Source organism: Sceloporus undulatus, chromosome 5, assembly GCF_019175285.1.
Source record: "Sceloporus undulatus isolate JIND9_A2432 ecotype Alabama chromosome 5, SceUnd_v1.1, whole genome shotgun sequence".
Taxonomy (NCBI): Eukaryota; Metazoa; Chordata; class Lepidosauria; order Squamata; family Phrynosomatidae; genus Sceloporus; species Sceloporus undulatus.
The window spans coordinates 89,711,328-89,738,189 of NC_056526.1; the positions used below are offsets into that span (position 1 = coordinate 89,711,328).

General features: G+C 39.7%; 1 protein-coding gene across 3 annotated transcripts in view; it reads left to right on the top strand.

Annotated features, from left to right (window-relative positions):
• CDC123 (cell division cycle 123) overlaps positions 1-26,106 on the top strand; it is a 42,294-nt gene extending 16,188 nt beyond the window's left edge. For all 3 annotated transcript variants that reach the window (XM_042467403.1, XM_042467402.1, XM_042467404.1), the window contains exons 8-14: positions 2,703-2,751; positions 3,676-3,751; positions 5,444-5,566; positions 7,975-8,003; positions 19,748-19,876; positions 22,454-22,591; positions 25,904-26,106. In XM_042467403.1, the coding sequence (XP_042323337.1) occupies positions 2,703-2,751; positions 3,676-3,751; positions 5,444-5,566; positions 7,975-8,003; positions 19,748-19,876; positions 22,454-22,591; positions 25,904-25,936 (577 nt within the window). In that variant the 3' untranslated portion in view covers positions 25,937-26,106. The remainder of the gene's footprint in view (positions 1-2,702; positions 2,752-3,675; positions 3,752-5,443; positions 5,567-7,974; positions 8,004-19,747; positions 19,877-22,453; positions 22,592-25,903) is intronic.
• Positions 26,107-26,862: the final 756 nt, after the last annotated feature.

A 26,862-nucleotide genomic window follows, 5' to 3' on the forward strand; every position in this document is an offset into this window, starting at 1 on the left:
TGTGCTGAAGAAGAGTTAAAACGGAACATTCTTAGACCTTTTGTGTCAAAAGGCTCAGAAGCTTCATGAACAAAGATGTTCACAAAACCTGAACTGCAATCAAAATTAAAAGGCTGAATGAATTAAAGAAGTTGTATTCAAAGTGGATGAGGAAAGTTCTTCTCTGATGTGTCATTCTGCTGTCTGTTTTGTTTGAAGGAATTTTTAGGGGATGAGCCAGGTATCATTGGTTTGCACTCCTGTTATTAGCCAGAAGATGGCAGTGGCAAACTGGCATAGAAAGTATTTTTGTCTTAACGGATGTACAGTATTCTCTGTTATTCAAGACTTCAGCAGTTTTTTTTAAGTAAAGAAACTTAACTTTTCCTTGGGGGATTCCTTATGATGAATAGTTCAAATAGAGTTTTGTCTCCCTATTTCTACTTGAAATTTCACAATTTTTTTTTACAACCCCTATGGGAGTCTGAAGGCATATGATACAGCTGTGACACTGAAACTGAGTACGTCTGGGTTTTGATCTGTGCCTGGATAGGAAACTGGGACTCTTCATCTTGTGTTTTGTGAGGGATGAAGGGAGTTATAGTCCATCATCTGGAGCGGGTGGGGGTAGGAGAAACGGACAGGTTCTCTATTGCTGGTATATGTATATCTATTTGCAAATCAAAATCAACAAACTTCAGTACCTTTCTCAGTTACCTTCTGCTTAAGAAAATAATACTAGGAATTTAATAATAATGATAATGATAATATAGAATAATTTAAATTGTCCTTAAACTGATACCTTTTCCACATTACAGCCTAATTATCTTGTTTAGATGGTAACATTTACAGGAAAGTGTTCAGTTTTCATTCACAGACAAATGCAAATAGAGCAGGTATGGGGGACCACTGGCTCTTCTCATATGGAACTAACATATGGGACTATCATATGAACCATGACAGTAAGAGTGATAGTTCTAGGCAATTGGCCTAGAAAGATGGGGAGGTCTATAGTTTTTTGTGAGTTTTTTGGGCTATGTGGCCATGTTCTAGAAGAGTTTCTTCCTGACATTTCACCAGCATCTTTGCCTGGCATTCATCTGATCCTGCAGATTTGAACTCATTTAGGTTAACTAGATGATTCCTACAAAAACTCCTTATCAATCTTGATTTGTAATCTGGATTCCTTGTCAAGGTCTCTCATGCAATGCATCCAAACGGTGCGGCATGGAAGCACACAGGCCTCTTTTTGTGGAAAAACTGAAGCAAAATATGTAAAGAGCAATTCTGCCTTTTCATTGTGATCGATTAATATTTTACCATCCTAGCTGAGCAGTGGTCCCACCATTTTCTTGGTCATTCTCTTGCTTAGAATGTATTTGAAAAACTTCTTCATGATGCTTTCTTCATCCCTAGTTAGTGTCAGTTCATTTAAGCTTTAGCTTTCCTTACACTATTTCTGCATGTTTGGGCTACACATCTGTATTCTTACTTGGTGATTCAATCGTCTTTCCATTCTTTATGTTGTTGTTGTGGGTAGTGATGTGTACCTTCAAGCCGTTACTGACTTACAGCAACCCTAAGATGAACCTATCACGGTGTTTTCTGGGGCTGAGAATGTATGACTTGCCAGAAGTCACCTAGTGGGTTTCTGTGGACAAACTGAGAATGAAATGAAATTCTTTATTATGGTCAAAGACCAGCATCAATATAAAATATAACATAGAAAAATAAAATAATATTCTATGGCCAAGCAGAGAATCAAATCCTGGTCTCCAGAGTCATAGTCCAACACTCAAACCACTACGCCACACTGGTCATCTTGTTGTTTATACATTCCTTTTTTTCCTTTTCACTTCCTCCTTGAATTTACTGTGCAGCCACATTCTCTAACTCTCAGTAGTCTGTCCTTTTCTAGTACTTGCTAGACTCTGATTGTAAGTAATGTTATAATTCTGCTAGACTTAGAAATAGTACCTAAATTCTTCTTATGCCATTTCATTTAAAAGGAACAGAATTTAATGCAGCAGTTACTGTTACTATGCTAAGGAGAATTGAAAGAGCATGTATAAATATTAGCAGTTATAGAACTGCCTATAGTCCTGCTGGTTGATGAATGAAATAATTGCCACTTGCCAAATTGGAAAGAAGTAGAAGAAAATTGAAACCTAACAATACCAATAGCTTCTTATTAAGAAGATAAGCTCACTAAAAGGGAACAGTGTAAAGAGGATAAGCTGGGATTTCTGCTTCTCTTGTGCCTTTGCTCCTTCCTGAACAATTGTCTAATAAACAGCTTCCTCTCCTTTGATACCGATTGTATACTTTGGAAGGCATGTGTGAAATGGTTTTTTTTGTTGTTGATGATTTGCTGACAAGCTTATTGGGTTGAATCCAGGCTAAGGCTATCCAAACCTAACTGGGAGTGAATCCCATTCAATTTAATGAGGTTTACTTGTGAGTAAACACATAGACAGTTGCACCAGATGTTATATGAAATTAAGATCCGTTGATTTCATTGGAGTCCATGTTAAACTGGGTTACTCTTAAATCCAGTCCATTGCTTTGTGCAATTACTGCACTGTTCTTTGTTTTAATCTTGCATTCCTCAGTTAATATGTTCCAGAATGGCCTTAGAAAGATTTTCATGTTAGATGCTCATGATACTTGTCCTAAAAAATAAGCAAATGCCGGAAAATTAATGTAGGTGTTTTCTCTTACAGCTTTATCCACTGTAATGATGATTCCCCTGACCCCAGTTTTGAGTATGAGGTAAGAGGAAAGACTTGAATCCCACTAGTGCAACAGACCTTCTTCTTCTCCATCCTAAAGCTCTTTGGGCCATCCAGAAACCTGCTCTAGAGGGTTTCCAATCTCTCAGGAGTAGAGTTTGGGGTACGCAAAGAGGCTGCAGAACAAGCCTCTTGAGTCCTGGCCAAAAACCTTCTTTTATGTTACTTTTCATTTACTCCAAATAGTGCTATTGATATCTAGTGCTCCATTAGCTAAACACAAAAGACCATTTAACCATCATTGCCTTGAATAAACTCTCCCTGATGAAGCAACTATCTTGTTACTTTGGTAGAGCTTGGACCGTTTAAAGTGTATGGGTTGTTGTTGGTTTTTTGCAAACAGTTTGTGTGAGTGTTTTTAGCAGTGTAGAATGCACCTCCCCTTATTCTGTGCATTGCCTATCATGTAAAAGTGTTTGCTCCTTTATATTGTTGCTGCTGTCCATCTGAATGGCATCTGCTGCTGTTGCTGATGGACAGGGAGTAGCCGACATGATGACCATCATGTCTTGTGTGTGAACTTCTAGGACAACCTGGTTGACGAGTATTAAAACACAATGCTGGATTAAATGGAATATCACGAAATTACCCCCTCGCCCATACAAGGCAAATTTTAACATTCTTAAGGAGGCTGGGAAAAGATTTGCATATTAGTTAAGTGTTTCTCACAGACAAAAACCCAAAAAACAAAATATGTGATATTATCACCCATAGAGCATTTCAGCAACTTGGCTGGTTTGCAGCGATAATTGCATGAACTAAAGCAGGCTTTTCTTTGTTTCCAGCAACCATTTATTCAAAACCATAATTCCTTAAGTATGTACTGCTGATATTGTAAATGTGTGCTTTTATGCTAATTAATAGTTATCTAGCCTTCTTTCTTACTCTGTTTTTGTTCTAATAGCTTGTACTCCGAAAATGGTGTGAATTGATTCCTGGGGCAGAATTCAGATGCTTTGTGAAGGAAAACAAACTTATAGGTGAGGTTGTTAGTAATGGTTACTAAGGCTTGCTGTTATGTGTTTCTACAGTAGGCACAATGGCTTTCATATGCAAAATTATATTCAGTAGTATGATCTGGCCTTAATCCCTTTGGATTTGCTACTTCTGTTCCTAACTAGTTACAGTCACTTCATCTGTACACCACTGTTCTGTATATAATATGCTCTAAGATCTTCACAGTGAAATACGCCAAACAAAAATATACAGACATCAGCAATACCCTGGTAACCTTAATATCAATTTTGATCACATGGTGTTGATGGATTTATGTTTAATTGTACTGCATTATCTGAGACCTGATATACATCTATTCAGGTGTTTTAATGTTCAGTTTCAACTTGCTTTGTTCCTTAGGTCTTAGGGCCCACAATAAACTTTATTTGCAGGGGGGAGACTTTTTTAACAATCTTATTTGAAGTCTTCAGCGGTGTACATTTTCACCTCTATTGGTGCAGAATAAAAAGGGAAACTGTTTACATTGTCTGAAACATTTCTCACTTTAAAACTTTCTGGTAGACACTCAAGTGCAGTTTTTTAATTTAGAACGTACTTGGCTGTCTGTGGCGATCCATAGTTGTTTCCAAAGGACACATTCAGCTGCTGCAGAATGTTAGTGTTTTTACCCTCCCAGAAGCTTATATTGTGAGCGTGGAAAAGTAGCAGCCATAATTCTTCACTGCCTCTGTGTAATTATTTGGTGAAAGTGTGGCGCTTGGACTTGTAACAACCATAGCGTTTAACTGTTTCCCTGAGTAAAAAGCAATTGCATCCATGCACCTGAACGAAGGGAGATATGAAAGAACAAGGCAGTTATCCGATCCCTCTAGTGTGATGCTTTCACTAATATACTAGATTTAGATACGGACATGGTCATACCAGACCATTGTGGTGTAGTGGATTAATTGTTGGATTGGGGCTCCAGGAGGCAGAGTTCAAACCTCCACTCATCCACAGAAATACACTTGGTGATCTTGAGCAAGTCACACTTTCTTGGCTTAAGAGGAAGACAGCAGCAAACCTCCTATGAATATATTTTGCCAATTAAAAAGCTATGACAGGGCTGTCATAAGTCAGTGTAGACTTGAAGGCACATAATAACTTGGTGATAGCACTGTCTTTTATTCTAACCAATTCCATTGTCTCCAGTTAGGTTAATTTACTATTTGGAGATTTTTGGAGGACAGATGGGACAAAAATAATTTCATTTTTGCAACCCTGCTGAAAGATGAAGCTTTTTTTGAGCCACATAGATTTCTGTTGGGTAAACTTTAATAGTTTCTATATCCAGAGGAGGCAGATCTGCTCAGATAAGAATGGCTGCAATTAAATTCACTGATGCCTCTGGACCACTTTTAATGGAACTTGGATGGACAGAAATAGCCTCTACATTGTTGCCACTCAGAGCTTGGAAAGATTACTATGGGCCATATTGTACAGGGGATTTTGGGAATTATAGTCCAAAAATAATGTTGCCAAGCTCTGGACTACTGTCTTAATAAAACATTTCTACTGTCCTTGTAAAATAATTCTGAATTCATTCCGGTCATGTCTAGTATCCCTGAAATGATCGTAGTACAAAATGTACAAGCTTGTTTTGGCAGTAATCCCAAGTATCACTCTGTAGAGCTTTGTAAAGGAGATAAATTACTTTATAATGATTTCCCTGACAGGTATTTCACAACGGGACTACACCCAACACTATGAACACATCTCTAAACAAAAAGAAGAGATCTGCACGTGTATTCAGGAGTTCTTCAAGAAACATATACAGTATAAATTTTTTGATGAAGATTGTAAGTATCCTTTTAACATTACGAAGGAATTAATTCTAAGTTAAGTTTTTTATTTTTCTTCCCGGCTAAATTTGCTGGGTATTTTGTGATGAAACTAATTAGGATTGCAGTTTTGCAAAACTAAAAGGGTAGTGTGCAGAATTATATATGTGACTAGAAATATCTCTGAGGTTTTACCTGCAAAGACTCAATAGGTGAAGAAGCAAACTGCTTTTTAATTAAATTTGTATTGCTTCTATATCAGTAGGAATAGTTTCCCTGGAAGTTTCAAAGACTTCTGTCTTTCTCTGTGTGAAGCTCTTCTTGAAGTGTCCATGTTCTTTGTCAAAGTGAGAGCATTTTATTTCATTACTATAGGGATAGAGATACCACATTCGACCTTAAAAACAGAGATTGGTGGAGAACAACATCATTTTTTCTCTTGTTCATTAGCATCAATGTGTACTGTTTTGTAAAATAAAAAAAAACTAAGATGGAACACATGGTGTTCATCGATAATTTAAATGGCGGTCTTTTGATCAGCTATTATATCATTGCTTTTTAAAATCAATAGACTTCATGAAGTCAGAGATTCTATGGGAAGCAATATGAATTTTCTCCTTTGAATGCTAAAGGAGACTTTTAAAGCAGCACAGATGTCATAGGCACCTATAGAATAAATAAAACTGCTGTAAACAACCAAGTTAAAAACCACAAGGGAAATAATTTTCACACATTTAAGTAAGGCTTTTTTAAAACATAAACCAACATCATCTGTGGTGTTAATTGGATGTCTTGGTTACCGACTTGCTGAATTTGCTATTGTGGCAACAGTAGCAACAACAACATAACCACTTGGTTTACCTTTTAAAACAAAGCACACACTTCTTGAATAACCTGTTTACAAGTAGAATTGCATTCCTGGAAGCTTCTAGGAGTGCAGTTCGGTTTATAAACAAGATGGTAGGAAAAGCATACCTTGTTTTGAAAGGAAAAGTTACCTTTTCCCCCACTGCTACTGCTTCAGCAGTCAGTAGACAAGCAATGGCTGGAGAAGCAGTGCCCCCCCCCCCCCCCCCCGCATACCATATATTGCCCACCTCCTGTGGTTATATTCATGCACAGATATAAAAATGGAACAATTCCATTGTAACTCCCAAAAATGTGCTGCTAACCTTACTGTGCCTAGGGAAGGAATGGAAAGATAGAGTTTTCCCTCATAATGACTGAGAAAATGACATATGCCATCTTTGATCTGCATGTCAGAGTGTTCACAGTAGCAATGATCTTTTCTTTCACATTGTAGATGATGTGAATTATTTTGCAAATGTGTCTAAAATATTTAGGGTTACATCGTAAATTTGTTCTTTGCCTCGATTGACTTGTAAAACACCCAAGGTTATTAGACCACCAGAAAAATAGTCAGGGGAAAAAAACAGCTTACAGATAACTGTAATGCCATGGATGATATTAGAGAAGAGGGGCTGAACTTGGCTCAACTGCTTTCAGTGGGATCAAAAAAGATTTAGTCATCTGTAGTACACCTATTCTTCATGAAACAGACAAAATTGTATCTCACTGTACCAAAGCAGAATACAAAGCAGTATAAGCTACTGAGGAACAAATCAACAGTGGCTATCTTCTTAAAAACCTACCGCTGTTGGAAATGCTGGACAAGGGAAAACTTGATCTTTTTACAGGATTGTCCCTATTCAGACCTAACCTCTACACCCTATTCAGGCCATAATATTCATACCTCCTAAGAGCCAGCATGGCATAATGGTTTGAATTTTGGATTGCAACTGTGGAGACCAGGGTTCGATTCCCAGCTTAGCCGTGAAATCCACTCTGACCTTAGGAAAGTCACAGTCTCTTAGCCTCAGAGGATGGCAATGGCAAACCACCTCTGAACAAATCTTGCCATGAAAACCCCATGGTAAGTTCACATTAGGGTCATCATATGTCAGAAATGACTGGAGGCACACAACAATGACCACAACATGCACGCCCTGTCATCTCTGGGCAAGTACATGGGGTGAGGACCACACCAGGTGACACCCCACAGGATGAGTGACACCCTGATGGAGTTTTTCTCCCACTGCGGCACATGGATGAGCGTGCCTCTCATGGCTTCACTGCTGCCCAGTTCCCTCCCTGGGGAGGGAGCCATGCCAGCAACGATGCCATGGGGGTGAGCAGCAAGGAGGACAGGACAAGCTATTGCTGCTGCCCCAGCTCAACAGCCCCCGCACTAGATGTCACCAAGCCTAGTAGCTTGCCTCCTACTTTTTCCAAGGCATCTCATTAAATTTTCCTTACTAAAGAAAACTGCACCTTCAGTTTCATTTTGAAGCTTTTAATTTGTTCTTTTAACACAATAGAACTTTTAACCTCATTCTCCTACCCCCACCTCCTGTTTTTCTTTCCAGTTGTGTTTGATGTCTACAGGGACAGCATGGTGAGTAAATATTTTTGATTGCAAAGATTGTCTTTTTATTCTTGCTCTGTACATGTTGGCACTTCCTAACTGATTTAAATGGAGGATATTTTATACCTTGGTCTTAGCATATTGGGGTGGGTTTTTTTTAATCTTGTCATTTTTATAATGCTGTGCCATACAAATGTTGTGTCTCCCTTATCTGGAATTCCAAATTTAAAATATTCCATAAATCATTTTCCCCATGTTTGTCTAAGATAGTAATACCTTTGCTTTTTGATGTTTCAGTGTACACAAACTATCTTTCATGTAGGAAATTATTAAAATTATTGTATAAAATTGCCTTCAAGCTGCATGTATAAGGTATATATGAAACATAAATGAATTTCATGTTTAGACTTGGGTCCCATCTCCAAGATATCTCATTACGTACATGCAAATATTCAAAAATCCAAAATCCAAAACATCTCTGGTCACAAGGATTTCTGATAAGAGAGATTGCCAAGTGAGATTCCCCTCCCCTTCCCTCTCAACAGCACATTGGAGACAGATAATACTACTACTCCATTTCAGAAGAGTTTGTCATGTTCTAAAGTGAGCTGGACAAGTTTTTTGAGTGTCCTTGGAAACAGAAACGCATGTGGAAAAGAAGTCGGAAGCAGCTGTTTTGAACTTTCAAGTATGATTCTTAAATTATAACCTAAATTTCAGCTTTCAAAATTTAGAGCTAAGTTTATAATACTTGCAGAGTAGTGTGATGTATGACTTCAGGTTGCAGGAATTTGAGTAGGAGGTTATGCTTCCTCACCTACTTTGGGCACCATACCTTCTAGTTGTCCCAATTTGGTAGGGACAGTGCTGATTAATCCTCTGTTTCACTTTCTCAATGGCATTTAAAATGTCCCAGTTTCTCGCTCTTTCTCCCACTTCTGCCTTTTGTCCTCAGCTTTCTTGAGTTGCTCCAAACTGAGTTCAAATTACAAAAGTTGTTTGCACTCCATTAACTCAGCAGTAGGGAGTGGAGAGGAAGAGGTGGGATCTTGCTTTTCCTAGTAGGGTCAATCAAAAGCAAACTGCTTCAGCCTCTCCAGGCTTATGCGATTTTCATCATTAATACTTGACCCCACTCTGATGTTGCTTTGTCAAATGTTCTCAGTTTTAATCTGAAATATTGGAGGATATGATGCACATATTAACTCACCACATTTATGACATCAGCAGGAAATATAGGCCAACCTAATCTTGTTTGGGTTTTGCATGCATAAAAGAGTGTGGGGAAGACAAGTATGCAAAGATTTGGTGTCAACTGTCTAACAATTTTGTTCAGAATTACACTGCAGAAGACAATAGTTTGCTGATTCCATCACCCTCCCCAATAAAGGACATAGAATGTTGCTGGGCTGTTTGCTGCCAACATGGTGTAGTGGTTTGAATATTGGACTACAAACTCTAGAGTCCCCACTTGGCCATGGAAATCCACCAATTGACCTTAGTTAAATCACATTCTCTCAGCTTCAGAGGAAGGCAAGGGCAAACCCCTCTTTGAGCATAGCTTGCCAAGAAGACCCTGTGATGGGTTCTCAGAGTCACCATAAGTTGGAAACAACTTGAAGGCACACAACAGCAGCAGTGACAACTCATGCTTTGTATCCTTTATCACTTAGTGTGCTTCTTCCATCTAAAAGTCTATCTAAAACCATTTTAATTAATTTGATGCAGTAACGGCATTCTTTTCTCTGCCTTGCATATGTTTAGGTATGTGTGTACATGTGCTTATAATGTATTTTATATATACTGTATGTACACACACATATACAAAAATTAATCTAGGAGAGATGAGAGTCATCATGCCATCCATATGTTATACTACAATTTGTAGCACACCACACCCAACATTCCTGGCTAGGTCTGCTGGAATTTGCAGTGCAATAACACCTGGAACACCATGGTTAAAAGTCCTCCCTCCCCATTTCACCTAGTTTGCCATGTCGAGTCACCTCTTCCTTTCTACTTATTTTACTTTGTGTAGTTTGAAACAAGTTAATGTTTTATTCAGTGTGTCAAATTTTATGTGAATTACTGATGCTTAGATGGTAAAAGATTTATGAAAATGGTCAATTGTTGCATAGCAACTTCTAGCTGTCAAGTGCATGATTTCTGCCCTTTTCTTTTCATTTCAAAGCAATCATTCACTGGTTAATATAACTAGTGGTTGTTGCTTTCTGTTAACAGTGCCTGTGAAGCTTGTTGTAATTGCAAGTACCAGATAACCATTAGTGTAAAATCACTGGACTGGATAGGCAGAAACCTGGTTCTGACTGCCATTGAACCTGAGTGGTTTGCAAACTCTATAGTGTTATGCCTTGAAAAGAGTTTTCTTCAGCATATGCACATATGAATTGTAAATCATGTAGGAAGGATACGTTGCTGTAGGCTCAAGGAAAATGAATGAATTCTCTTTTAACAACTAAAATAAGAGATCTGCTTCATTCATCTCCTTGGAATGTGTTTCCTGACTTCTTTGGGGACAGAGATAGCAATGGTGGAGAAGACATTTGTGTAGTGCAATAGTCCCCAAACCTTTTCAGCTACTGTCCCTTTTCCTCTTGGGCTTACTGTCCCTCCGTTCCTATTTCTTGATATTAGGTCTATTGTTATACTACAAATTAAAAACAACCAATCTTGGTCTCTGCTTCCTTTACAATTGCCCTGGGAGCAGCAAGTAAGCAGCTGGCTGAGCAGTGACCAAGAATCCTCTTGCTAGTATTGGCCTGTGGCAAAGACCAACATGGACAAGATGCTTTTCAGTCGTTGCTCACTTTGCACCCATTCACCTTGGGAACAGCAATCGAGCACCTGGCTGAGCAGCCATTGGCTCCTTGGTTCCTGCTCCCAAGGTGACCAGGTGTTAAGAGAAACCTTTCCCTGGTGAGGAAGGACTTCTAGTCCTCCTTTGCCAGGGTGTAGAGGGGCATATGTATTTTCTCACTTTTCTCTCCAGTGAGGAAGGACTCAATCCAAGAGAGTTGAGAGAGGCGAAGGACCCTTTTGAAGAATCAATCTTGGATACTTCTCTTAATGCCTCCACAGAGATGTGCCTTCCCCACACAGCTTCAAGTCATTCCCATTCCCCTGACACACAAGCATTATTTCTTCTGCTACCTTTTTTCTCAGCCTTTCTGACAAAAGAAAAGCAAGACCACAACTCCAACCTGCCAGCCTGGTCCTGGTGAAGCTCACAAAGCTTAAGCAGAGTCCCAAATGTGAAAGCTTCTTTTTGCTGACACTTCTCCCCCACCACCACATGCTCTAACTCCTCGCTCCAGTCAGCCTGTCTGTCCCAAAATGGTGCATTTGGAAGTGAACTCATTGAGCAGACGAAGAGCAAAAGACACCACCACACAAAGTTGTTCAGTGGTTTTAAAGATTCTGAAAAGATAAGTTTCATGCAACCCTCATCCTCACCATGTTCCTAAAGGCTGCTGGTTCCCCTTGCATGCCAACATTTTGACTGAAGGCCACCCTGCCACATCCTTTTTCCTCATCATCCCCCCTGCTGCCCCCTTTCCCCTCACTTTCCCCCTGGATCTTTCCATTCCCTAGAGGCATGTACTGCCCACTTTGGGAATCACTGATGTGGTGCATTTCAAGTGTTTGGCCCAAATCCTGAGAGAATCTGCTCCAGTAGATCAATATTATGGCCTCCACATTGCAAGTAAGAAGACTGTAACCACAGTGTGATCCACAGTAAAGGTGAAAATGGAATGCCTTTCTATCTCTCACTTTTAGTTATCGTACTATACCTGGTGTTACTGCTATAATCTATCCATTGTGGCCAAGAAGTTGCGTGTTTTACATTTTAGAGTTGTCATTTTGAAAGTTTTTAGTTTCATTTCCCCCCCAAAAAGTGTGCCAGTTTGTTTCTGGGCACAATTCAAAGTGCTGGTTATGATCTATAAAGTCCTATATGGCTTAGGTCTGGACTATTTCTCTCAGTCCCACTCCCATCACTAGAGCAGTTGGTGGGGTTGCAAGAGAGGGCCTTCTCGGTTGCTGCCCCTAGACTCTGGAACTCCCTTGCCAGGGAAGCCAGAATGGTCCCTTCCTTGTTGTCTTTCAGTCGCCAGGTTAAAACCTTCTTAACCAGACAGGCATTTTAAAACAGAATGTTTTAAAAGAATGGGCTAGGGTGTTGTATTGTTTTAAACTGTTTTTATCTTTTTTAAAACTTTATTTTATTCTTTTAACAACCAATCTGTTTTAATATTGTAATAATTTAATTCTGTTTAAATGCATCACTTTTGTATGTTTTTAATTGTACTGTTCTTTTAAACTGTAAGCCTCTCAGAGTCCCATCTTTGGGGGGGAAAGCAGGATACAAATTATTATTATTATTTGTCAGCCACACTTCTTGTACCTCTTACAGCACTGACTCATATTCAGGTGGAACATGTAATCTTTTCCTTCTTTTCTCTCTTTTGTTCTTTCTTTCTTTGCCTTCCCTACCCATATTTCTTTTTCTCTTTTCTATTTATTTTCTTTCATTTTGGAGAGAAGATTAATGAATATCCTGGAACTGTGAAATGAGTGTGAACTGGGAATTGTTGATAAAGCACCCAGTTGGCATTTACTGATGTGTAAATTTGATGAGGTACCACTTCATAAAACTTATTTAAAAAGTGATAGACACACATGCCTGAACCAACCCATACTACAATTTATCTTAGTCACCTTTTACACTGAATCAGACATACTCATGTCAAGATAATATATTTATAGTTTGTTATCTCTTTTACAGAGAGCCAGTGTGGTGTAATGGTTAGAGTTTTGAACTACAACTCTGAAGACCAGAGTTCAACTCTTCACTCAGCCATGAAACCCACTGGGTGACCTTAGAAAGTCACATGCTCTCAGCCTCGGGATGGCAATGGCAAACCTCCTCTAAACAGATTTTGCCAAGAAAACCCGATGGGTCATCATAAGTCAGAAATGACTTGAAGGCATACAACAACAACTTCACATGTCAATCTCATCTTTCCCCAACCAAGTACCTTCCAGATGTGTTTGACCACAGCTCTTGTCATAGCATAACTAAAGCCAAGTTGGCTGAGGATAATGGAATTTGAATCTAGCATATCTGGAGGGCAGCCAGTGCAGAAAGACTATACTATTTTTATATCAAGTACGGTACTTTTACTAATCATAGCTGCTGGTTTCTAATAAAGACAGGGATACCTCAGTTAACAAAGCCTTTGATTAAGAAGCTTCTTTTTACAAAGTCTTTTAATACCCATCTGGACCCACTTGCTCTTTGTCCTCTTTCTAGCTGGAAGGTTTTTAGCAGTATTGGCACTGGGAGGATGATGAAGGAAGGCTGGAGAGATGCAGAGTTTTGTTATTGGGATGCAGCCATATACAGTGTCTGCAGTAAATGATGAAAGAAAGCTTCAGCTAAGAAACAATGGGATTTTGCTCTAGTCAATTCTATTGCAGCTGTCTATGCCTATCCGCAACAAGCAAGGTTAATAGCAGATGACTTTAGAATCCAATTCTGTCTATGTGTGAACAGCAAAAGAGAGAGGAAGGAGGAAAACAGATAAGCCTGCCTCACCAGCTACCCCTCATGTGTTAAAATAGTATAGAGCTGTATACTATACTATAAGATGAGTGAAGGCTGGTGAAAGAAAAAATATCTTTGGATAACATTTTAGAAGAGATTTTCACGTAGTCTCAAGAAGACTCAACATGTCTTTTCTTTAGATATGCAAGGCTTACCTGACTTGGTGGTTTCATTTGCCATGTGCAGATTGTTAGTCTTGAACAAAAGGTTTGCTTAAACACGTTGTACAGTTCTTCTTATTTGTAGTATGGAAACATATCTCTATTCTTTCCATGGTATTTCTGCCTCTATTTTGTGTTAAAGAAGTAATATCCAGGAACACATCTACCGTATATACTCATGCATAAGTCCACCTCAAAAGTCAAGGGCAGGTTTTGGGGCCAAAGTTATGGATTTTGATATGATTAATGGATAAATTGAGTATAAAACTTTGAGGCTCAGCATGGGGCTTCTTGGCTCCATTTTTCAGAGTGGCAAACTAGAACAGCAGCCCAGCTGACCCTGGCCACCATTGCCACCATTAAGGTCAGCTTATGATGCAGAGACCAAGGTTCTTCAGAAATGTGAACCAGGAATCAAAGTGTTGCTTCCTCCAGAATAGGTGGTGCCAGCAACAACCTCCCAAGGGAATTGCTGGGATATTTATGGTCTGGCAGCTTGCATTGTAAGCACTACTCAACACTCCCTTGGATTGACGCCTTGGAATTATTGATGCATTTGTAGCCAGATAAATCAGGATGGTCTGAACTCTGAGAACTGCACATGCCTAGCTGATAAACTCCTGTACACAATGTTTGGGCTGCTTTTTTGACATAATTTTTTCAACTTATACAGAAGTATATATGGTACTTCATTAACTGAAGTATATACCTGCATTCTGTTACATGCAGTCCTAACTTGGGAGTAACTGTGGGTTATAACTATCAGAACTATATCTTGGCACGAGAAAGGCAAATAGGCATCCTTATTTTATTTTACTTTGATCCTGCCTTTCTCTCAATGTGGAACTGAAGGCAGCATGTTCATGACCAGGCTTTTGGGAGAATGTTTCAGCAGTACCTGTGTTCAATCTGCTTTGAGAAAGAAGGTTTGCCCAGTAAGACAATAAGCCTTGAACATGGTTGTATAAATTAATCCATAGCTGTATGCTGTCCCTTACCAGAAAGATTGTGATATACGCATCCAAAAAAAGCATATCAACTTTGTGTTGTTATGCTTTATTTATATAGTCCTGTAGATTTACAAAGTGCTGTACATGCAAACAATAAAATAGATAAAGTAAATCTGCCCATGGTGTACAATCTAAGAAATAACAGCATAATACATATAAATAATACATAACAATACATGAATGGGTTCAGTAAAGTAAAGCAGGCAACAAATTAAAAACGTCAAATAACAAATAATAGTCATGCAAAGCCTGGGAATGCTTCTCTGAACAGGATGATCTTCAACTCAGTTTTGAAACTGTCAAAACCAGAAACTATCTAAATGTGTTGGAATCCTTATACTTAGTTGTATGTTCTGTAAGGATTAATGGGGCTTTAGAGAATGGTAGCCATGGAAACTTGCTATTAAACAGGTTTATTGTTTCAGTTATTATAAGACAAAGGTGTTTATGACTCATACTGCTAGACCTTTTTGGACCTCAGCAATCTAAGATTTTCTTTTTCTGAACTCTTGGGTTAGGGTCACAGAAGGGATGTTGGTTCACTTTAGAGTATGGAGAAAACACTGAGGTGCTCACTGCAGAACTTCCTTATTATTATTATTATTATTAACCTTTATTTATAAAGCGCTGTAAGTTTACACAGCGCTGTACATAAAAATTTTTAGTCAGACGGTTCCCTGCCCTCAGGCTTACAATCTAAAAGACACGACACAAAAGGAGAAGGGAGTGGTGGTGGGGAATAGGATCAGGTCCAGCAGATCTTCTCCACCTCCGAGGCCTGGACCAAGGCAGATGGACTGGAGGAAGGGCTTGGCTTCTTGATGGATGGTTAGAAGGAGGCTTCCTGGGTCAGAGAGGGGCTCACCTCTGGGAATGCTTCTCTAAACAATATAGTCTTTAATTCAGCAACTTATCCATTCAGCAACTCCATAACAGATCTGTGTTATTAGCACTTTCTTCTGCTAGAGTAGATAGTGGAGCCTCTGGGTCTCTGTTGTGCAACTACAAACTTTTAGTATCTTGGAAATCCCGGTTTTCATTTAAAAGAAGAAAAATTGCAGCCCTGGTGGCAGCAGAGATAAACCTGAGTGATGTACATGGGCAAAAAAAGTGACATTGTCACAGATAAATGAATAGTGGGCCTGCCTCTCGGCATTATATAAATATTGCAGAAACTTTCCAGTGAAGGCTTCCCAAATAGTCAAAATGCACAAACTGTGTACACTTAATAAGTACAGTATTTTAAAGTCCTTCCATTTTGTCAAGTCCTAGCATCTCAAGCAGAGTTTGGGAAAGTTACTTTTTTGATCATGCCTCCCAGAATTCTCCAGTCTTGTGACATCCTAACTGGGTGGGATGAAGTTGTGTGCTCTGGGGGTTGTAGTCTCAAAAAGTAACTCTCCCAAGCTGCAATCTCAAGACATCAAATCACAGAGCCGTTGGTTCTTTTGCTAGCCAGATCATGTTTTTTCCAGAATGGTGGAAACCCCAAATGCTGACATCACCTGTTGTTTGTAACTACTGTAACAAGAGTGACTATATGAGCTAAATTCCATGAAAAAGTGTTATATATTGAAATGACTACTCATAACAGGGCATGTTCTGTTGCTTTGTTCTCCTCTGATGACATACATGTGATACTGAAGTCACAAAAATGTGTTCATTTGATCAGATAATAAATTAATCAGACTAAGGTTTATTTCATCCAATCTTCTGGTTCCTGCAGTGTCCAGCCAAATATTCTAAGGAGCTCACAAGCAGGAGGTTATAAAGACAGCAGTCATGTTCTACAATGACTGTTTTTTCAGGACCTATATGATCTAGGCCCAGATTGAAAGACCATATTGTGCTATATGAGCCTGCCCATGTTTTGGGGTTCTTGGGAGGAGGCTTTCTCTCAGTCATGCCATCATCACAAGCATGTTTGGTGAGGACACCTGGGAAGGCCTTCTTGGTGGATGCTTCCAGACTGTGAAATTCCCCCTCATAGGAGACTAAGCTTCCTTCTACCAGTAGGCAAAGACTTTTTTGTATTCAGACAATCTTTTGGCTGTAAACTGATTGCTGCAGGAGTGTCTTTTAATGGGGCTGGGGATGGTCTTGTCCTTTTACTCTCATTGCTATGTTTTAAATGCATTTGAAGTGTTTAAAATTAGGACTGTTTTTAATAAGATACTTCAATTGCTTTTAATTGTTGTTGTTTTTTTTAATTTGGACCCCCCCCCAACACACACACACACTGTATTATGTTTTAATCTATGTTGTAAGCCACCTTGGATCCCATATTGGGAAAATGCAAGAAATGAGTGAGCCTCACATTTACCTAGCAACTAATCACTGGAAGAAATCCAACAGTAGTTCTTGATGTTTGTACTGCTTATGTTAGGTCAGTGAGTAACTGACTGATTTTGGTTTAATCAGTTAAGTACTGGGAATGGTTGGAGTTGTTCATAAGACCAGGAGTCTCCTCTGCTATCATCAAGGATGTACACTGTGGCATATCCCCAATTAATTTTGTAAAATCATAGAGCTAGAAGAGACCACAAGGGCCATCTAGTCCAACCCCCTGCCATTTAGGAATACACAATCAAAGCACTCTGGACAGATGGTCATCCAGCCTCTGTTTAAAAGCATCCAAAAGCAGCATCTTCCACTGTAAAATAGCTCTTGCTGTCAGGAAATACTTCCTAATGTTGATGTGTAGTCTCTTTGCTGTCGTTTCAATCCATTGGTCTGGATCCAGTTCTCTGAAGCTGCAGAAAACAAGCTTTTTCCTACCCTCAGTATGACATTCCTTCAAATATTTAGACAGGGCTATCATACCACCTCTTAATTTTCTCTTCCCCAGGCTAAACATACCCATTTCCCTAAGCCACTCCTCAGAAGGCATGGTTGCCAGATCATTTACTATTTTGTTTACCCCCTCTGGACAAGTCCCAGCATGTCAATATCTTTCCTGAATTGTGGTGTCCAGAACTGGTCTCAGTATTCCAGGTATCCAAAGCAGAACAGAGTGGTACTGTTACTTCTCTTGAACTAATTTAGTGGCATTTTCCTTCTATTTTTCATCATAAGTCTATAAAATACTATTACCTGGATTCTACCACCTTTTCATAATTAAGAGCTAAACCAGAGCTTGGAAAAGTTACTTTTTTTACCATTATAGCTCCTGGAATCCTCACAATTCACCTGGAATTACAGGGCAGGAACAGACTGGCGCTTTGCACTGGCCTCGGCCTGAACTAGGGGTGCATGGAGGCTGAGTGTTTACACGCACAGCAGCCCTACCGCACACCACGTGTGCCATCTTGCCGTGCCCCCGTACAGACGGGGCATCCCACAATGACATCCACATGGCGCAGCACCCAAACAATGCCGTGTGGATGTCATCATCTTGCATGAGTGGCACCCTAAAAAGAACCTGCCAGGAACAGGTTCTTTTTAGGCCTTCCAAAGGCCACACCATTGGGTTGGTGCGATCTCCATCCAGGGCAGAAAGGGGCGGTGTCTCGCCACCCCTTTCTGTCAGTCTGTATCCAAGGATAATAGTCTGGATTCTGTTGTTACTCAGCTAGAGCAGACCCATTGAAACACTGGAACATAAAACGGAAATGTTGTAAATCACTGAGCAAGTGACCATTGATTCATAAAAGAGCTCTTGAAGGGACGTAAACTGGAGTTAAGGCAACATCTCCAGCCTTATTAAACTGGTTCCCATAGGCAACCAAGAATTCTTTATAACTGAATGAGTGGACAGTGAAGACAGAATGGGTCGCTGTGTCCTTCCTCTTCTTCCTTATCCTCCCCCAGTCAACTTGGTTTCCATCTGCTTGGCTTCCCCTACCAGGCAGCATCAAAATGCAGAAAGCTAGTGCAGGAGGAAAAGAGCAACACATCTCTTTCATACCACCCACCTGGCAGAAGGCAACATTTTATACTCGCCTCCTAAAGAAATTAGCAGCCCACAGTAGAGGGCCGCTAAATCACATGTTTTCAGGCTACTGACATTTGTGAGCTACTACGGATATATGGCAAGGAAAAGAAAATTGGACGTAGGATGATTATCAAAACATGAAATCTTTACTCTTCAGCTTGAGACAGTTATCTCTGTCCTGGATGACATCTTTAATGCTTTTTTGTTTTCAATGCTGAGTACAACTGAAATGTTCTTGGTCATCGTATTGATGAGTTATTTTCTTTATAATACAAGCTTTTCAAAAATAACATTTGTGTATGTGCCACACATCAGCCTGAAGGAACCTCTGTCATTTTGCACTTATGTCTTCTCAATCTAACTAGACTTTTCTTCCTCTAGAACAGTTGTTCCCAACCTGGCTCCCTTTGGACATTTTGGGCTCCGCTTTCCCCTGTTCAAAGCTTGCAAAATACAGTGTCATTTCACCCACCCTGCCCCATCCTTTCACCTTCTTAACAAAAAACAATTAACAAGACATGGGACAATTATGAAAACCTATCCAGGACATGTTTCTGTTTAGCTGACTCAATCTGTCTAAGCTTTGTCTTCTCGTCTACCACCCACATTATGAACTTTCAATTAGGATTAGCTAACAGCAGGCAGGCAAATATTTTTAGATATATGAGTATATTTTGACTATCTATATATAATTAATCCTAATTTCTGATCCTAACCCTTAGTCTTAACTTTTGCTCCACACACATCTGTAGTGGGAAATTTATCAGCATTCCAAGTCTTCAGTCTGAAATTGTGGAACCTTGAAAACATGTTGTCCAGGTGATTTAAAAGGTCCATAAAGGAAAAAGTATTTTTGTTTAACTGTTCTCATAATTACTCATGAAGAATGAGTGCAACCACATGTGCACTATTACAATCATATTAAATATTATTACATTTAACTACATATGCAGATTAGTGGTAATCAAAATGTTCATGGTATTATTTTAGAAAACCGTTTTTAAATGTGGTTTTGTTTCTATTATTTTTTCCTTCTGCAGGGCAGAGTATGGTTAATTGATTTTAACCCATTTGGTGAAGTAACAGATTCTCTACTGTTTACATGGGAGGAGCTGAGGTCTGGAAACCGTATGAAAGATGAACAGGGTGAAGGTGCAGCCATGGAAGTGGTAAGAAGAAAACCACTAGGAATTAATGTTGTTGCTTTTTTTTTTTTAATATGGCAGAATTACAATTAAGCAGGTCCTCTTGGCTTCTGTAGCTGTATGTATGCCTGGAAACTTAAGATATATTTACTCTGTCCTTATAATAGGTCCAGTGAAGAGAAAATGGCTCTAAACCATGTGTTTGTGTGTATGTCCCTTCAAGTCACCTGTTGACTTACAGAAACCCCATGAATTTCTTAGGGTTTTCTTAGGCAAGGAATACTCAGAGGTGATTTTGTGAGTTCCTTTTTCTGAAATATAGCATATAGCCTATGGTGGTCTCCCATCCAGGTATTAACCAGAGCTGATCCTGTTTAGTATCTGAAATCAGATGGGAACTGGTGCCTTGAGCCAGGGTAACCAGACATCCGCCTTTGCCAAAATAGGCCCTACATTTCAACCTTCTGTCCAGGAAGAATTCCAAAATGTCCTCCATTTTGATCATGACTAAGATACATGAATTTACATTCATGTGAGTGTTTTTAGCTTTAATTTAGCAATGTCCTCCATTTTTCTTGAACGCCCTACATTTCCTGGTGCCTTGTCCTCCTTTGCCATTAGGACATCTGGTCGCTCAGCTTTAGTACCCAGTACATTTCACTACTCAGTGGGTATTTGAACCTGATGGAGGTAAAAAATAATTTTACTTGCAAATGAAGATGACCAAAAGTGTTGCCACAACTTGATAAAAAATTTGAAGATTCGCTACAAGTCAAATAAAATGGGCCCTTGGTTTTTCTCACCTGTTGCAATAGTTGAAGAGCAGAAGTTATGAGAAAGGCCTCTTCCTGTGCTCTTTTCTTCAATTCCTGAATATGCATGCTAGAATTCTATGCTGCAGTGAACTGACAGGAGAACGGAAATTGGTACAGCAAGATTAATTTGAAGGAAGCATTCAGAGTCACACCCCTGCTTTCTTAAGTTTCTCATTACTTTACTGCACTCTGGGCACAAACATCATTCTTGAAGAGTAATGTACCACTCAGTTTAGCTCACCCTAATTCATGAATGTTCACTTTGTACATTGAACAGTGTTTTTTTTCCTTCTTTCTTTCTGTTTGCTTCCTTCATAATGATGGATGGGCTTCCACGATGTAACCAAATTGCCTTTTTCATTTTTAATGTTTGTGATCTGAGCTATTTGCACGTACACCTGCAGTAGAAAGCAGCTGTAAACCCTTGGGCCACATCTGGCTCCTTGCAGACACACACAGGACTTTATCACATGGGGAAATCAGGGGTTTAAATAGGCATTTTCCCGGGACAGTCGCGTGATTGTGGCAAATATTTTCACATGATGTCGTGATTAGAGAGGACTTATCCTGGGAAGAATCAGGAATGCTCCAGCAATAAATCATTCTCAGGGAAATCCACTGAATTATTTGTTTCTGGAACATTCCCAGTTTTTCCTGGGATGTCTTCTCTAAGTGCAATGTGTGTGAAAATATTTGTTGTGATTGTGCAACTGTCCCAGGAAAATGCCTATTTAAACCCCTGATTTTCACCCGTGTGATAAAGTACACACACACACACACACACACACACTTTGCCAATCAAAGGACAATAGAGAGTGTGGAAACACTTCTGTTTGTGATGATAAAAGACCCTGCCAGCCGATCACCTTGAGTTGTTCCATTCTCAAAATGGCCCTCCATGAAACTCAGTTGTTAACCAGGGCATTTCGGAGTCTTGACTGTATGTCTCCTATAAATATTAGACAGCTCTGAAATATTCTGAGATGTTTTATTAATCCAATATATAAGAGAAACTGAAATAATGTCCATTTAAAGCAGGGTGGGTAGCCCAGGGACTGTATTTGGCTCCCCAGGGCTGCCAGTGTGCCCTCAGAACCCTCAGCCCCATTGCTTGCCTTAAATCTTTCCTGAAAAACAACTCCAGAGCAAATATGGTTCATGGGCCACATGCAACCCCCAGACTCTCTCCCCAACCGTCCACCACCACCCTAAAAACCTTTTTTAAAAAAATAGTGGCAAGATTTTCAGAAAATTTAGGCATGACTTTCAGACTGTTTTTGCCCTCCATGCAAAAAGCCTTCCAAATGCAAAAATACCCCCATCCTCCACACCCCTCCCCCCAATGCCATGTAGTAACCTCCAATACTCTGTTGTCCTTTGAAGTTCATCTTAAAATTGTGATAGGCAATGACTTTGAGAGAGACTCCAAAGGAAAGCAGGTATTTGGGCTTCCTATGAGGGGTCTGGCCCATTCAGGGACTGCAGGAAAATTGACCCCTGAACTCCATGCAGTTGCTCGCTGTAGAGGTTGCAGCGCAATTTTGCTACATTTCACTCTGAACCTGTTTCAAGCCTGGATAGGCTTTCTCCCCACCCAAAAAACTGGAAGTGATTTAGAAAGCTATGGTTACAGTGGAACCCCCTGAGTAAGAAACTCTATGAACCCTACTACATCATCAGATTACTTGATAAGCACTGCGAGTTTCAAGTAAGCACAATGGTAACAGTAGAAATGTTTAGGCTAACAATAGGCTAAGATTTCTTGTTTACTCTTTACCCATATTAGGACTGTCCATCATTCCGTTGTACGAACAGTAATCTCACTGTCCAGCCTAGTCCCTATCTCAGCTACAGACTGCCCAAAGATTTTGTAGATCTTTCCACTGGAGAAGATGTTCACAAATTAATTGACTTGCTCAAGCTGGTAAGTACTTTTTATATGAAAGGGGTAATCTCTGACAGTTATGTACTAAGAAGGTACTTGAAGCTGTAATACAGTGGAAACTCGCCTTACGCGGGGGATCCGTTCCGGACACACACATACCCGCATAAGGTGAATTCCTCCTATGCTGGAGCGTACACTCAAAGCCATATAGAGCGCGCCCGTGTATAGAGCAGGCGCACTATAATCTGATATTCAGAACAGTGACAGTGTCCAATCACTGTTTTCACAAGGAAATACTTCATTTGATTTCTCATGACTGTTTATTTCCCACCTTTGAGCTAAATATGTCAGCACCCCCACTTGAAAAGCATTGTAATGTCAGCTAAAGATTCTTTTTGTGCAATGTTGAACTGCAGTGGCTAGTCATAAACACATATTGCCACATTATACTAAATGGTCAAGTGAGAAGCATGCAAGTGTGAACCATCATTGTCGTCGTCATCATCATTGATAAGACTGCCCCTTGACTTCACAACCTAAATAGACACAACACAAAATGAAAAGAGCTAAGGAGAGGAAAAGGAAAGCAAATTTTAGACACAGATGCTTAATGTTATGAAATCTCTCAGCCACATAGAATGATAATTGAGGAGTGTCAGAGGACTTTTCAGAAGGGTCAGTTGTGGTTGTACTTTCTTTCTCTTATCTTAAAAACCTATATGGGAAGAGCTGGAGTCTGAAAACTGTTTGAAAGCAGCAGGCAGTTCTTCAAAGCCTTTCAGGATAGTGAAGGGTTTGCTTGCTTGCCACTGATAGAGGAAAAGGACAGCAAGGAGGAAGCCAGTAAGAGGCAAAACAGATGGTCAAAATAAGCACGCTTTAAAACCGGCTGGAAAGCGCACCCAAGCCATTTTATGGGGAGAAAAGCCAGACTAAAAAGGAGTTGGGTTTTTTCCACTTCTTCCTGGAAAGTGTGCAACTTTGCATGTACATATAAATGCACTGACACCAGGACAGCTCTAAAGGGATGCTCTTTCCAAACCCTAACTCTAATTGTGCATGCTCCCTGTTTCAGGAGCACATTTAAAAGGGATTGAGCTCCCGTACCCAAGCGGTAATGGTGGCAGTGCCCAAAAGAGAAACCGTAACACATCTCATGGGGATAAGTAAAACAAACACAAACCACATAGTCAAAGAGGTGGCATGGAGTGAAGGGGGGTGGTGGTGAAGGGGGGTATGATTTTACCTTGCCGGTATCTGCATGGGAACACCTCTGCTCCCATGCTCTGCCATGGTGGAGTGCTGCACATGTGACAGTGTGCAGGTTCACAGGGACAGCCATCCAATGGGATGGCAGTTGGCAGTGGTTTGCTCCTGCAAAGGTGTGCAAGGATGGTTGGGGAAATAGTAAAAAAAAAAAAAAAGTACCCAGTGGCACAAGTTTGAAGCCACACCATGTGGTCATGATATGCACACTCCAGCCAACTTGGGAGCTGGTCGTGTGTTTGGTGGGGTTTCAGTGAGGCTTCAGAAAAGGCAGCTTCAAACCGCTTTTTCCCACCTGACAAAGAGAATGGAAGTTATCAGGGTCTGGATAGGTTCGTGGAGGGGAGGGGGAGTACAGTCCACCAGATAACTTGACATGAATTGAAATGAATAATTGTGTTAACTGTACCCATACCTGATGCTTAATCACTACTAGAAGATGCATAGTTGAGTAGAACCTAAAAGCTTGAAAGGTCATATTGTAAGCTCTATGATAAAAGTAAGGATTTAATCTTGAAAAGAACCTGATGGTGGCAGTGCTTTGGGAAGCATTTATGTTTGCGGTTATGTGGGTCAAGGCAACATCTAAGATGGTGATTCTAGGGGTGTGTGGGACCACAATTACTTCCTTGAGGAAGAGAAAGAAGAAGAAAGGTTATCTGATCTTTTTCACTGCCCTTTCCTTTTTCATGGTTGACACAGACATCCTTATTAGTCTTTGATTCTCACATATTGGGGTAAGATCTGTGCATATGGAAATATATTAAGACTGTTTTATGGTTTGCACAGGCTTTTCACTTTGGATCTGTCACTTTCCCCACCTCCATTATTCAGCAATGTCCCCCTAACCTGGCTCCCTTGTTGCTGTGAACTGTAACTACATTTAAATCTAGCTATCTAGCTATCTAGCTATCTAGCTATCTAGCTATAATCTAATGCTATTTCCATATTATTCACCTATAAGTAAAGATGGAGAATATAACTATAGCTTTTCCAGAGAGGTGGAGATGATTGGATGGGGTATTACTGCAATGATTTGAAAGTAATGATTTCCTTCTACTCTTGCTGCTACCAGAATGAATAATATGGAAATATCTTGCATAGATCATTTCAAAAACTTGCAAAATCTCTTTTCAGAGGCAGTTGGAGAGAAAATGAATTTATATGTGTGTGTAGTTTCATGCAACCTACTTTTAACTCTTCCTGAAGTCAGTCGGGGCAGATAGGCTTTCTGCTTAGTAAATGGTTGGCATTTTTGATCTCAGTAAATCAGCATATTGACTGCACAGTGGAAGACATCAGAGTTTTCCCTTAAAATCAATGAGCCGCCAGCCTGACTTTTTGACAAGGTTAATCATATCACTCCTCAGGCTCATGGAAAAAGTTTAAAAAGACTTGGAGACACACAAATTGAAATCTCATCAAAAACAGTTCATCCTGAAAGAAAAAAGAAACACTCTTTTGGTGCTTCTTTGAGGGAAAGAGCCAAAGAGCCATTGCTACCACCATTTTCCTGCCCAGGTATTTAAAAAGCCCTGAATTGGCACCACAACAGAGAGAGTCGGTGCTTCTTTTAGGTGCTCCCAGGATAGACTACGCTCTCGCCTTTCACCACTCTGCTCAGAAAAGGGCATGGTTCCTTTTTTGATGATAGTTAAAGTACAGTAGTTACCTTGACCCTTGGATAAGTCGATCCAAGTTTCTTGGATCAGTTTTTTTACTATAATTTTTAGACTTATATATGAGTATGTACAGTAATTGCAAATTCTTGAGCATTGGGGGAGAGAATGGATACTGAGTAGTGGATTTTCATATTGATACTGTAAATAAATAAATAAAATTTCATTTTTTCTCCTACAGTGTTGTGGCTTTGGGTATTTATTTTGGGGAGTTCGTAATGATTAATTGCTAATACTGATGAGACAAACAATATTATTTTTAATTCATTTTAATAACCAGTGATGTTGAAATGCTGCCTCAGTTGTTTTGCGTTTTTTGATATGCCTAGCTTTTCTAGAATATAGTTGGAACATTGACTGGAAGTGTTTTCAAGTTTTCAACTCAGTTTTTTTGTTGTGTTACCAGAAAAGAAATCAGCAAGATGATGAAGAATCATGAAGTCAGCATAAAATTAAAGCCAGAGATGAGGAGGCCATAGCGTTATGGGGGAAGATAACATTTTAACAGCACCAACGCTAAGAATGTTTGCTTTTTATTTTAACCTTACAGAACTGAGATGCTTTCAATCTTGTGTAGGCATTTAATTGAATAAATATGTTTTCAGATGACTTGCCAATAATTACTCATAGAAACAGCTGCTCCTTGCTTATGCTGTTGAGTCTCCCTGTTGATATTTGCTATGCATTGTAAGCTCCAGTATAGTCATAACACACTGCTACCAACATACTGCTGCTTTTGCCATAATTTGTTGTGACTTGCCATTAACTCAGCTTCAACATACAGCAACACTATGAATGAGAGATCTTCAAGAGCCTTGATTATCAACAGCCCCACTCAGTTCTTGTGAAGTCAGAGGCGTGGGTTCCTTGACTGAATCAATCCCTCTGTAACATCATCTTTCCCTTGTTTTACTGCCTTCCACTTTGTTGAACATGATTGTCTTTTCCAATAATTATTTATTTATTTATTATATATCCTGCCTTTTTCCAAGACTGAGACTCAAAGTATCTTACAACTTAAAAAAAACTTTAAAAATCCACAAGATACAGAAGTAAAAGCACAGTTAAACAATTAGAAAAATATTAAAATCAGGTTAAGTATATATTGTGATATATACAGACTAGCAGAACAAATTAGCAATGTCCAGTGCATTATGTTAGATGGGACTTACATAATCACTCATGAAATGCTTGTTGTAATAGAAAAGTCTTTACTTGTCTGCTAAAAGAGAGTAGGGAAGGTGCCAGTCTAACTTACCTTGAAAGGAAGTTCTAGAGTCGGGGCAGCCACTGAGAAGGCCCTCTCCCATGTGCCCACCAGATGTACCTGTGAGGATGGTGGGACAGAGAAAAGAGCTTCCCAGC